Genomic DNA, 13,977 nt, shown 5'->3' with positions numbered 1-13,977 from the left:
CAGTCTGAAATTAAACACATCAGACAATTCTCCAATATAGGATGCTTTATTCTAAAAATGTTTCCAGTTTTCTTGCCTTAACCGGAGTAGTATCTGAGGTTGTATCCTGCTTATTTTAAATGTAGTCCAACATTTAGTCCTGTGACTTATAAATTGGCATAAATACAAGTTATTTTAAAATGAAACTATGGCCCTCTTGTGCAGTCTGAACTTAATTTTTTTGTCCAGAATATAAAGGCTTGTAAATTCATTAAAAAGTAGCCTATACTGTATAGGCTACTTTATATATACACTTGAAAGAATTTACGTTTATTTTTCTTTATTTTCTGATGCTAAAAAAATTGTAGAAACCTAGAGAAAAATATGTCAATACATATGAGGAATGAAGAGTCTTTATCAGGACTAATGTTTATGAATATAAACCTCAAACAATATTCCAGAAGCCATGAAGTACATCCGAAAAATCACAATTTCAGTAAAAATAAAATATCTAAAGAATGTTACACACAAAAAGACCCCTCTTACTCAACTTTGTATTCATATATATGATGACTGTCAAAACCTTTTGTACCAATGAAGATGATTGATTTTATTGAACTTTTACTATATGTTACTAACTACTACATCATTACCTGTTAGTATAAACAGATCTCATTAACCCAGAGAAGAGCAGGGAGGGAGATATACAGAGAGAGAGGGCGCAATAGAACAAGATAGAAAGACGAGAGAGCTGAGACACAGAGAGAGGGAGACATAGTGAGAGAGAGGGGGGATAGGAGAGAGAGTCCAGCAAAACATTTACAAGAGGAGAAGGAGACCTATTGCCATGGCAACAGTGTTTCTCTCACCTACTGCACGTGTCAGAGCTGAAAATACATGCAACACAGTGTCAGTGTTGACGCGCACACACACATGCTCGCACACACACACGCTGCCCCCATGGATACTGCTCGCGTCATCTCATCCACACATGGTAACAGCAAAGAGGAAGCTGCCTCATAAACACAAACAAAAACAAGAGAAGCCCTCCGTGTCTGTGGTCCTCTTTAGAGCATCGTTCACTGTCCTGTGTTGTTGTTGTTGTTGTTTACTGATATTTCAGTAAAGAACGAATATATTAACATATCACCTCTTTAAGTTCAACAGTTCAAAACAGTTAGCAATAGTAGCATTCATTTAGACTGTTTTTGTCCACCTGATGAATGTCTGGTGTTCGTTCTCTATTTAGTTATTCTGTGGTTCTGTGGTATTCTCTGGATAAAAATATCTGGCTCTTTAGCAGCTAGAAATTCAATTTCTTCTCCAGCTAGTTGTTAACTTTGTCTGTCTGGTGTTTGGTGCCGAACCAGCATACAAAAAGGTTTATCTAAAGGTTTGTTTTGTGGGCCAGGAAAACAAAACAATCAGATGAAATATGCCAAATATTCTGTATAGAGGACTGGTACTGCAGTATTTGTGGTAGTAGTATTTGTAATTCTGTGTTTGTCACTACAAGTGGATATCTAGATTTTTGTAATATCTCATAATTTGCATCAATGATTTATTTTACATCAAACAAATGAAAAATCTAAACTTCAAATGATAGTGAGCTTTTTTTAATTTATTATTATTATTATTATTATTTTTATTATTTTATTATTATTAATTCATTTATTTACCAGGTCCTTTATGTATTTATGATGTAGATATTTGATACTTTGGATTCTGATGTCCCATTTACAGCAAATCTACACCCAATCTTGGCATTACATATTGTCTTTTTTGACTTTTCTCTTTATTTATTGTTGTTAATTTTACTGATTGTTTTGGTTGTTATCTTTTTACCATCAGACAGAGCTTTGCATCAGGCTGTGAGTGATTTAGCATTTTCAGTCTTGTGTTTGTTGTATCTGACCTGTTGGCTGTGTGTCTGCCCTGCTCGGGCTGCTCTGATTGGAGGAGACCCAAGCATCACAGCATCTTCAGGGCAGCAGCTCTCTCCTCATCCTCCTCGTCGTCACTGAGCCCCTTGTCTCCTAGCAACAGGGCCGGGGTTCTCTTAAAGGGGCCAGTCATAATTGAGGTCATAAAACATGAGAGAAAGAGAAGAAGCCACTGCATTAGCAGGTATCGATCTGTAGCAGGTGAAAAGGTCAACGGGGGGGGTGATGGCGATGGCGGGAGAGTGGCTGCACTGTAATTACAGACACAGACAGTGGTGTAATGTGACTGTTGTAACAGGAACATCTTCTGACAGCTCATAAGATAAGGTAGTGATTTATGGGTACTGGATGGATGGATGGATGGATGATTGATAGATGGGTGGACAGGACGAGCAGATTAGACGGATGAATGGGCAGATGGATGCATGATTGATGTATGATAGATAGATGATTGATGGGTGATTTCTAGATGAAGATAGATAGGATGAATGGATAGATGGACAGATACATGAGCAGGTGGATGGATGGATGGATAATGGACAGGATTGGAAGAATGGATGGATAGATGGCTTGATGGATGCATGCATGAATGAATGATGGATGGATGGATGGAATACGGATGGACAGATGATTGATGGATGGACGGATGGAATACAGATTGATGGAATATGGATGGAGAGATAATTGATGGATGGATGGATGGATGGATGGATGGAATACAGATGGATGGATGGAATACGGATGGACAGATGATTGATGGATGGATGGAATACAGATTGATCGAATACAGATGGAGAGATAATTGATGGATGGATGGATGGATGGATGGAATACGGATAGATGGATGGATGGATGGATGGATGGAATATGGATGACAGATGATGGATGGATGGATGGGTGGATGGAATACAGATGGATGGATGGATGGAATACAGATGATGGATGGAATACGGATGGACAGATGATTGATGGATGGATGGAATACAGATGTATGGATGGAATACGGATGGAGAGATGATTGATGGATGGATGGAATACAGATGGATGGATGGAATACGGATGGAGAGATGATGGATGGATGGATGGGTGGATGAGTGATGTGTGCCTGGTGGACGGATAGATAGACAAGATCGGCAGAATGGATGCATGGCTGGACAGTGAAGATTGCTGGATGGATGGATGGATGGATGGATGATAGATGGGTGGACAGGACGAGCAGATTAGACAGATGAATGGGCAGATGGATGCATGATTGATGTATGATGGATGGCTGGACAGTGAAGATTTCTGGATGGATGGATGGATGGATGGATGGATGTTGGAGGCAGTTATAACTAATTAGTGGCTGTGATATGAAGTCACTCACCAAACATTACTGTATATTTTAATGTTGGCAATTAAAATGCAACAAAAAATGCCAAGATCCTAGCACAGAAGTACAAAGGCTGACATTGATTGTTGTCTCGGGGAGACACATTTCTTATTGCGTTGATACTGAGTGTTGGCATTTGGTGTAAATCCTGTCCTGTGCTGCAGAATCATCCCATTTGAAAGTAATCCTTGGACTACTGTATTCGTCTTAACATCAAAGGCTTTAAGACTGGGGCAATAAACAAAAAGTTGACAAACCGCAATAGCTATGAACTCTATGTACAAATACTTTTTCTGCCCTTACTTCTTCTTATGTCTCTATTTTTCATAGAGCTTTTTTTTTTTATTTTTGGTATTAAGTCTGAATGTGGACTTTCAAGGATTTGATTCCTGAATAGGAATGCAGCTACAAACACCCATTGTAATCCAAATTCAAGGTTTGTAGCTATTTACCAAATCATTACAGCAGCCCCCTCTCAGACACGTGCCTCTTTCTTTCTTTAGTGAGACCTCTGGATATCTGTTGATTGGTGTTTCGCTGCATACAAATGTGCTTGAAGGCAACACTTAGCCGATGGAATAGGATTAACCTCCATTCCATTCACCAACTGTGAGTCAGCTTACTGTCTGCATCTGTGCTGTACACACATTAATACCCACTCTGCTTCATTTACAGGAAACACATATAATAATCTTCATAATACAACCATTCACCAATGTACAGTACAGCCAGCATGGAGGTATTTACATGTTTAAATAAACATCCATGCTGTATGTTGTATGGTTTAAATACTGTACATATGACTTTGGCTTCGTTCCTGGAAATGATTATTTCTCAGGCTATAAATGGATGTAGAATAAAGATTAATGTCAAAGGAGTTTAGTTTACCTCGCCACTCTGCTATCACTGATCTTCTCTGCTGAAGTAGTCCAGACTGTGGTGAATGTTGTTATCATGGCAGCTGAGTGTTAACACAACTGTTAAATTGCTGATCTCCTCTTTCTGGTACAGCTCTTAAAGAAGGTTTTCTTTTTGGTTTTCTTTTTAGTACGTTCGCTGAAATAGTCCAGACTGTGGTGAATGTTGTTATCATGGCAGCTGAGTGTTCACACAGCTGCTACATTGTTGATCTCTTGTCTCTGGATCAGATCTGACATAGCTCTTAAAAATGTATGTGAATGCTGTTCACCCAGAATGTAAGTCATATCAGGAGGAAAAGACTCTTGCTGTCATGTGACAGTAATAATAATAGATATTTGAGGTTTAGAAACCTTTTTAAGTGACTCTAACCTGATCCATAATTCTGTCAGATACACTTTGATGCAATTCTACATGTGTGTTGTAGTTCATATGAGGTTGAGAGACTTTGGTGTTGCATATGTGTCTGAGCATTACTGTATACGCATGTTTGTGTGTTTGCATCGTATCTGTTCATACTTGTGGAGCAAAGAGGGAGCTAAAGACTGTAATAGGCTTAACAGTGAGTCTGTTGTCCAAGTCAAAGCATCTACATCAGCCGACAGGAGGAGTTACCGTGTGCTCTGTGTGTGTGTGTAGCTGCAGGGACAGTGATGGGAAGTGGAGCAGACTGTACTGTCCCAGTGACCTCTGACTTACTGTCTCTCAGCTGAAGCTTGGGCTTGTCACTTGCTTTGATTTCTGCAGTGATGTAAAAGACATTCAAAGTAAATGTCATCAGAAAATAAAATGACTGCTCTGCTTGTTTGAGTTGTCTTTGAACAACAAATTGCCTCGTGGGATATATGAAGAGAGGCTGTTCATCTAAATCAGCTCTTTGTATCTTAGCCCTGGCTGATATACATGTCTAAGATGTGAAACTGAACCCTGATACGCAGAGCGGAATGAGTTTTTATTCTCACTACATTACTGTAGGTATGCTGTTGTATGGAGGATGCTGCGAAAAGTCACTGCTCTCTGCTTTAAGCAGCTCAGTGTTGGCAGTGAGAGTGTTACAAGCTGAAGACAGAGCAGCTTCTAATTGGCCAGCTCAATCTCCTCATCCCATCCACACACGCTCTCTCTCTCTCTCTCTCAGTGTCCGTCTCTCTCCCTTTCTCTGCCTTAACTGACTGTGTGCTTCCTCCAATCCCTGCAGGGCCATGTGAGGCGAGGAACCAATAGCATGTCGGGGAGGGCAGAGCTGGGTGCCGTTGGCCACCTCCAGGCAGAGATGCTGCATTTGGAACTCATCGACGGTGCTGACGGTTACCGCGGTGACAAAGAGTCCTCGAAGGCGTCCGCCATCGCACCCCCACCAGTTACCAAGGTCCCTGCAGCAACTGTAACTATGGATACTTACCGACCCAAGAGACCAACGACCCTTAACCTCTTCCCGATTGTGCCACGCACACAGGTAGAGCCTGAATTAACCTTATCCACACACACACACACACACTGTTTGTGGCAGATGACTGAATATTGATCAGATTGATCGGCAGGAGGAGTGAAGGAGGAGTTTCAGTGAAGATTTTTTTTCTGTCTGTCTGTGTGTCTACTTGTCTGGTTTCCTCTCCTCACACAAATATGACATTTAAAAATGAAATTCAAATGGACAACCTACGTGACATCACCATTGAATTCACTACAATTGTTTCTCTGACAGGATGTGTTTACTGGACTGAACAATAGCCTCAATTGTCAGGACACAGCGACACTGAGATTTTTTTCTCCTTGGTGCCCATCTCTGTTTGTGTTTGAATGCTGCTAGAGCTCGTGACTGTGTGTGTGTGTGTGTGTGCGTGTGCTTGTGTGTGTATTCTTGCACCTCAGTCACTGTGATGACCAATTTCAGCTTTAAATCTAATTTGGGAAGAAATCTTATCTTCAAATGGCTGTTCCTTTTAGGCTTAAGGTTAGAATTAGGTTTAGGTTAAGAGCTTCAGAATGCGCAGTATCAATAATGGTCCTCACAAGTATAGATGTACAAACATGTGTGTTTGGGTGAGGCTGTGTAGGTATGCGTGAGTGTTGCTCACCGTCTGTTGATCTCATGTGTGTGTCCATCCCCCTCCTGTTCATACAGCAGAGCTTTGGTCCATGTTTTCCTATGAAATGGACACACGATTTGTGTGTGTCGTTTGTAACTACAGTCTAGAACAACACATAAAGGCGTTTTCTGATCTCCCCAACACCATTTGTCTGTGCCCTCCACAGACATTATAAATCACAGTTGAGAAATAAATCAGTTTTATGACGTGGCAATGCTATGGTTATGGTTTGGTTAAGTTTAGGCACAGAAACAGCTTGGTTAGGTTTAGGGAAAAAGATACTTTGGTTATATGGTTAGGAGAGCTTTGTTGTCATACATGTGGTTAAAGTCAGGGGATGATCATGTTCATACGTTAAAAAAAAACAACATTAACTGTTGGAAATGGGAAACAAACAGTGGTCTCCCAGTCCAATGTTTTATTGATCCATCCATTCTTCTCCTCACATGGAGGAGGGCTTTGTCACTTGAACTTGAACATAATGTGGTTACAAAATACACATTGTGTGCACAAAATATCAAAACAGAATCACTACTGTAAATTATATCTAAATAATAACTCAAGTATATTACAAGATAGGTCTTCATTTCCATTGGTTATAATATTGTATTCATTAAAGTCATTACTTGATACAAAGAAGGAAAGCACAGTAAAAAATTATGAGCTGTCAAGAAACATTTGCGTACACATTCAGAGCACAGAGCAACATTAGCATTCTCTTTCTTTATTTATTCAGGGTTTCACTAAGAGAAATTCTTTTTGATAACATTCACACAGTTACATATTCACACCTGAAAGCTGTCCAGTAAAACCAGTCTGATCTGCTGTCACCTCAGTTATGGTAATGATGGGGAGGTACAACTGCAGCTTTTTACTTTCCCCACCCAGATTTACCCTGCTAGAGGTTCCACTTTCAGCTCCAGCTGGTTCCTAACTTTAGCTAACCAACACCCCGGATGCCTGCCACTACAACCTGTGACGTCACTTGCTATTGGTCTTTTAACGTTAGGGAATTATGTAATTTTAGGGCACAGTTCAGTTACTCAAGGGCATGAATAATTAATTCAAGGCAACAAACAAAAACATTTTTTAGGTATGCATTATACATAAAAAAACAAACAATTTGTGCACAAAATATGTACTCTTTGTGTGCCAGATTCAGTAGTAATGTAAATGCTGCATGGTGTTATTTCTGTTATGCAACGTATACAGTAATGTGCATGTTAGTGAGTTGGAATGGGAATCGAGAACTGGTTCCAGTCAAAGCAGAAGCTAAAGCAACACTTAATTTCACAAAGACAGATGAAGACAGTGCTATGTCTGTAAAATTATCATTTTAAGTAAAAGTGGAAACACCAGCAACATGCTGAAACACCCTTCAACGCAACATGGGCTTAAATTCCAGGAATGCCCTGTACATGAGTGCCACTGCTTCCCAACCCAGCAGCACGTCCTTTACTGAGGGTAAATATCCTGCTATAATAACATTAGTGCCACAGTTACATACATGCCTTCCTTAGTCTCTATGACACTGTGTTCAGACTTCATTATAGGCCTACTTTTTGCACACAGAATATTGATCAGGAATCAGGATTCAATAAGGGAATCAATAAAAAATCAGACAGATAAGCAGAACCGATAAGGGCACTGTTATTAATAAAGTCTTATCAATTCCCATCTCTCTTAGCCGGTGACTCTAATATGCACACACTCCCACATAGTGCAGGATGTCGACCTGGTCAACCAAGCAGCTCTATATTTGTCTGCGCTTTGTTCTTTGCTCAGCTTCTGTGAGGTGGAAACAAGCCTACTGTTCTACTGTGCCTTTGTTCTTGTGTATGTGTATGTGTGTCTGTTTGAGCTGTCAGAACTAGAAAGTATAAAGGAAATAATTGCTCTGAAATGTTTTCCTTCTTGGGCGGTCTTCCTGTCTCCTGGGACATAGCTCACCATCTTCATACAGCAGCTAAAAACCAGAAAACAAAACCTGATTTTAAATGTATCAGTGGGTGAAGGTTTTCTGAAAGTGGCCTTTGCATGAACTGTGAAGACATGAAGCAACACATCTAGTTTACACAACATCCATCAGCAGCAGATCTTGGAGTCACTTTGGTTTCTGGACTTTAAAGCTTTTGGTGTGCAGCCATATTTACAGATAATGTTTTGTGTCTGTTTAATGTGAGGCTCACTCACAGGCTCAAAAGTTCAAGCTCTCTGAACTACCTGTTGGTCAGAAAAGCCTTTTTGCTCTGTGCATTACTGATAAATGTTTATGGACAGTTGGCATTTGATTCAGGAATCTTAACTGGCTAACAAAAAAGAATGGGGTCCACTATATTAACATGTTTATTTTGTATAAAATGAGGACAGTCTCAGTTAGTAACACCGCTGCTGTACAATGAAGTAATCTTACGATGATAACATTGGCAGGGAAAGTGTCCTTGAGAAGAGAAACCTTCTTTTCAAGGACACTTTTCCTGCCGTTTCTCAACCTTTGTATGTACACTATGTGTGTGTTCATCAGGTATGTTAGAGGACCACAGTTAAAGTGTATTTCAATCAGTCAAATAAATTACTAAGCAGATTTGGTGCACTCCAGGAGAGTTGTAGTTGGCTCTTTGTTCAATCAGCTGTCTCTCAACCAGACTCAAGCATTGATTCAGCGGCTGGTTTCCCAGAATACTTCCTGAAATCGTCGTTTTTGTTGGGGTTTTTTTTAAAAAAACGTTTGAGAAGGCCTTTGTATTAAACACACCCGATGGCAAATCTGCACAGCATGTCTGCAGTGCATTCTGGTCTATTTCTTGCTCCTACGGGTGCAGAAATTGGTCTTGGTGTTTACTCTTCTTCCATGGATTTCTCACATAGCAAAGGAAGTAATTTCTTTCTTTCACTTTCACTGCTGTTTACCTGCTTTGTGCAAAAGTCCGCTCCATGTCCAAAATAAACAGACAAAATGCACAGATTTGGAAGACCTTATGGCAATATAATATAACTGAATAGATAGATAGATTTTTTTTCACCCTTTCATGGAGCCTGAAATGTATAGCACATCACCAAAATCGGTTCAATTTTTTTTTATCTACACACCTAAAGCTGAGACACAACTCTACCAGCTCCAGCTGACTGTGAAGACTGAGGTTTAGTCAGGCAGTGCAGAGAAAACTCAAATGAGGTGAGATAGATGAGTGCTGATGATCTCCAGGCAGTTTTTCTCAGACTACCGTTAGAAGAGAAAGAGAGAGCGAGAGCGCACTGTGGGACTGTTTCCAGGTCAGCGGATTGGTAAAAATGCAAAATATACATTTAGCTTTGCATCATTTGGCAGCGAGTTCTGTAGTTGAAGAAAAGCAGCTCTGAACACTGATCAAAAAGCAATATTTTTAGATCCAATATAATGCCTAGTGCCAGCATCTTGTGTCAAAGAATTACAAGGAGAAAAATGCTATCTACACTGAACAAAATTATAAACGCAACACTTTTGTTTTTGCCCCCATTCATCATAAGCTGAACTCAAAGATCTAAGACTTTCTTTATGTACACAAAAGGCTGTGTTCCTCTCAAATATTGTTTACAAATCTGTCAAAATCTGTGTTCGTGAGTACTTCTCCTTTGCCAAGATAATCCATCCACCTCACAGGTGTGGCATATCAAGATGCTGATCAGACAGCATGGGTATTGCACAGGTGTGCCTTAGGCTGGCCACAATAAAAGGCCACTAGAAAATGTGCAGTCCCATCACACAGCACAATGCCACAGATGTTGCAAGTTTTGAGGGAGCGTGCAATTGGCATGCTGACTGCAGGAATGTCCGCCAGAGCTGTTGCCCGTGAATTGAATGTTCATTTCTCTACCATAAGCCGTCTCCAAAGGCGTTTCAAAGAATTTGGCAGTACATCCAACCGGCCTCACAACCATAGACCACGTGTAACCACACCAGCCCAGGATCTCGGCAAAGGAGAAGTGCTCATTAACACAGATTTTGACAGATTTGTGAACAATATTTGAGAGAAATAGACCTTTTGTGTACATAGAGAAAGTCTTAGATCTTTGAGTTCAGCTCATGATGAATGGGGGCAAAAATAAAAGTGTTGCATTTATAATTTTGTTCAGTGTATCTATCCATCCATCCATGTATTCATCCAGGTATATATCAGCTTTAGTATATGGTTACAATAGACACAATGAATTTTAATGTAGTTTATTTATTTGTCTGATCTTATTTTTGTTGTTTTGGCATTGAGAACATTCTCACCGAGTTAACTGCTAAGACATGGGAACAAAGATTGCCGCAAACATTGCTAAAATAAATCAGACAAGGCAAGGAACACATTGCAAGGCAGCTGACTCACGAGATCATGTCATGTGAGAATCCATCTTCCAGTAGTACCGGACCAATCAGCTTCCTTTGAGGAAGTACTGGCAATATAATATATAATATACAGGGTGGGCGCTAGGTGTGACGCAGAGAGAAGACACTGTTTGTAGCATCAGTTATATCAGACCTGGACAGTATTTCTTAATTTAAAGAATAGCAAATGGTTAGGATGGAAAATGTGTTTGCCCTTTTCCAGACTACATTATATGGTTCATTGATGTGATTGGTTGGAGTTTGCCTGATGGGGGTAGACAGATGGTATTTTACCTGTCACCATGTTCCCAGCTCTTATCAATTAACTTGGTTAGTATAATGTTATTAGTAACAGAAAATTACAAATATAACAAGCTGTAATAAAATATAGGGACATAAGTCAAAAAAAGGAAGAAAACCTATACAGACCAAACCCTACAGATTCAGTTTGATGCATGAGGGACACAACTAAATCTTCTGTAGCTTCTTTTTTACTGTAAGTAAAATCTTCTCTTGTATGTTTTTTGTTGTTTGCTTCTTTTAGAACATGTACTGTGGTGTGTGTGTGTGTTGCCCACAGCCAAACAGTTGACAGCGTCATGAACTATCAGAGTCCATGTAGATATTAATACACAAACACACACTGCTGTATATTTGAGTCACTTCCCTGAGCTGTGATCTTTTTCTCTCTATGGTAAAACAAGCCTTTGCTCCTCAGACCAAGGCTGCTGCCGTCTCCCACCTGCTGATTCACTCGTCACCACGGCAACGGCTCTGTCTCCTCCTGGTACATGTAGATGGGAAGTGAGTCATGTGGGGTGGTGGGTGGACAGAGGAGGAGGATACAGTCTTATTTTGCACGACACGTTGTCGTCACAGGAGTTTCCAGTTCTCCTTTGATGTGTTAAAATTTCCCTCCATCATCCCTGTGTCTCTCCTTCTCTTGTCCCTCGCTAGGTATGAAACCTCAGTGCTCCTCTGGTACCTGTGCCACACAGACTCACAAAATGTTGGGCATATCTTATTTGCTTTGTACACAAGGCACTGACCAGGTTTAAAGCTGATATGGCAAACAGTTGCTTATTTACACATCCAGCAGAGAAACCTTCATTTGAAGTCATATTTGTGTCCAATATTCACTCTCTTTTTTGCTCTGTTTTGGTCTCTACCATCTCCTGCAACAAATACCTTTCTCTTTAGCTTCTAAATGCTTCATGATTTAACCAGCTAGTCTTTAACTGTTTTATATGCTTTTTAGTGCGGGGCAAGCATCGTACAGTAGTTTTTTTTCGAGTGTAGAGACAAAGACGACTCTGTGGTGAGAGTGAACTTAAGCTAAAGGCTAAGCTTTGAGCTTTAACTTGCTATGAAGTCGAGGGGAGCTGCAGATTTGGGTGATAATTCTCTGTAAGTTCATACAAGTGACCCCCTTGTTTCATGTGTTGGAATAGGTATAGTTTTATTATTATGGATTATTATAGAAACTCATACTGTATATCATATCGACACTAGTATTGACTTATTTCAAATGATACCCAGTCCTTGTCTCGACCCTAACTTTTTGGCATTTAGCACATCAAAAAAATTATAATTTCTCCTCGCTGGTTAAATAAAGACAACATTAAATGGTTTGTATCATAAGATACAAGATCAGAGAGTAACTTCACACTGGGGCGAACAGTGTTTCACTGCCCTCTCTGGCTGAGTCAAGTTTGTTGCACCTCTGACTGTACCTGCACCTGTAACCATCAAGAGTGATGTCACTGTGCACAGACCACACCCTGTAGTACTCTTCTACATCATCAGTGAACGTCAACAAAAAAAAAGATTGTAATGCTGCTTGTAAAGTTGCTCTTTAAATAACATGAGTCAGCCATTGCTTTTTCCTGGGAAACATTTGCAAAAGAAGTGTATAAAAAGAATAAAAGAGATGAAACAGTTCTGTAGTGCAATGAAATCATTTTTTTTTAGATTTGGGTTAAGTGGCTCTTTTTAAGTAGAATTGGAAAGAAGGAAAAAGGCTCTTGAGAAGTATCATGGTTTCTAGAAAAGGCTCTCTCCTGTCTATCAACAGCTCCCCCAAAAACAGCATAAAGAGACTCCCAGTGTGTGTGTGTGTGTGTGTGTGTGTGTTCCCGGTAGCTTTGGTAAAAGGTCTAGTTCCCTTTAAATGCACACCACGGAGCACAGACAAAAGAATCCCTGCTCATTCAACAGAATAAAAGCTTTGTGTGTGTGTGTGTGTGTGTGTGTGTGAAGTGAGCGAGAGAGAGGGAGAGAGAGAGAGAGAAAAAGTTGTGTACATTGAGTGTGAGGATCCAGAACTCTGTAACCAAACCCTCTCTCTCTCTCTCTCTCTCTCTCTCTCTCTTTTCCCGTCTGTACTCTCCATCTATTTTTTACTTTATCGCCACTTCCTTCCTCTTCCCCTCCTCTTTTTCTGCATTTCCACAGGACACATTAAACAACAACTCCTTTGGGAAGAAATACAGTTGGCAGGAGAAGGTTTCGGGCTCGTCCTCGCCTCTTAAAACAGGTGAGCTCTTCTTTCCCACCAGACCTTCACACCATAACACTCATATTTTAGTTTAACTAGTTTTTTTCTTGTTGACGATGACTGAGAGCAGATTGCAGTCTTTAATCTCATTCATCGCTGTGCTGCAAACACAGCAGCTGAACGCGTATGTGATTTACATTCAGTCTGGCAGGCTGCGTCTCTCTTATCCTCAGGGGACAGTGCTAAGGCTTGGATTAGCTCTGCCGGGCTAGGTGTAGCTAGCTGAGGCAATGCTGTATACTGTCTGTGTGTGTGTGTGTGTGTGTGTGTGTGTGTGTGTGTGTGTGTGTGTGTGTGTGTGTGTGTGTGTGTTTGGCCAGCTCGGGGCTTAGCTTGCTGGGAGCTGTCATAGCTCATTGCTACAACTCTTTTCAGAGCACCGTGTGAGGGAGCGAGACTAACCAAACCCTTCCAACAACAACTAACCACTGATAGAAGAAGTGATACAGTATATTACTAGTCATCTCAATTATTTATAAACTCAGCTAGAGCCTTCACACATCAGGATAAATCAACTGTGATGGCAGAATGCAGAATGTCCACTCATTATTCTGAGATGGTCACCCTGTTGCTTTCCTTGTATTCACTCTAAATATATGAATATCCAAACCAAATGCTAAACCAAAATTAACTTTTGTTTGCTCTGTTGTAATGTTTCACTCCATTTGGTAACAGAAGAAAACAGGATACAAACTTCATAGATTTTTTATATATATATATATATATATAAATGAATTAAGGTGTCAATAATGCATTTTCAGGAGCTA

The 13,977-nt window shown here is 40.2% G+C and overlaps 1 protein-coding gene across 3 annotated transcripts in view; it reads left to right on the top strand.

Annotated features, from left to right (window-relative positions):
* The window catches only part of mapk8ip1b (mitogen-activated protein kinase 8 interacting protein 1b), a 52,820-nt gene that overhangs the window by 23,766 nt on the left and 15,077 nt on the right, over positions 1-13,977 (top strand). For all 3 annotated transcript variants that reach the window (XR_007880931.1, XM_051379481.1, XM_051379482.1), the window contains exons 3-4: positions 5,411-5,668; positions 13,108-13,189. Coding sequence is in view for 2 of the 3 variants with exons in the window: in XM_051379481.1 (XP_051235441.1) it covers positions 5,411-5,668; positions 13,108-13,189 (340 nt within the window). In the remaining variant the exon portion in view is untranslated. The remainder of the gene's footprint in view (positions 1-5,410; positions 5,669-13,107; positions 13,190-13,977) is intronic.

The sequence above is a fragment of the Dicentrarchus labrax genome, unplaced genomic scaffold, assembly GCF_905237075.1.
Source record: "Dicentrarchus labrax unplaced genomic scaffold, dlabrax2021, whole genome shotgun sequence".
In the NCBI taxonomy this organism is placed as follows: domain Eukaryota; kingdom Metazoa; phylum Chordata; class Actinopteri; family Moronidae; genus Dicentrarchus; species Dicentrarchus labrax.
Note: the sequence above shows the minus strand (reverse complement) of the source record. Positions and strands in the feature narration are given on the sequence as shown.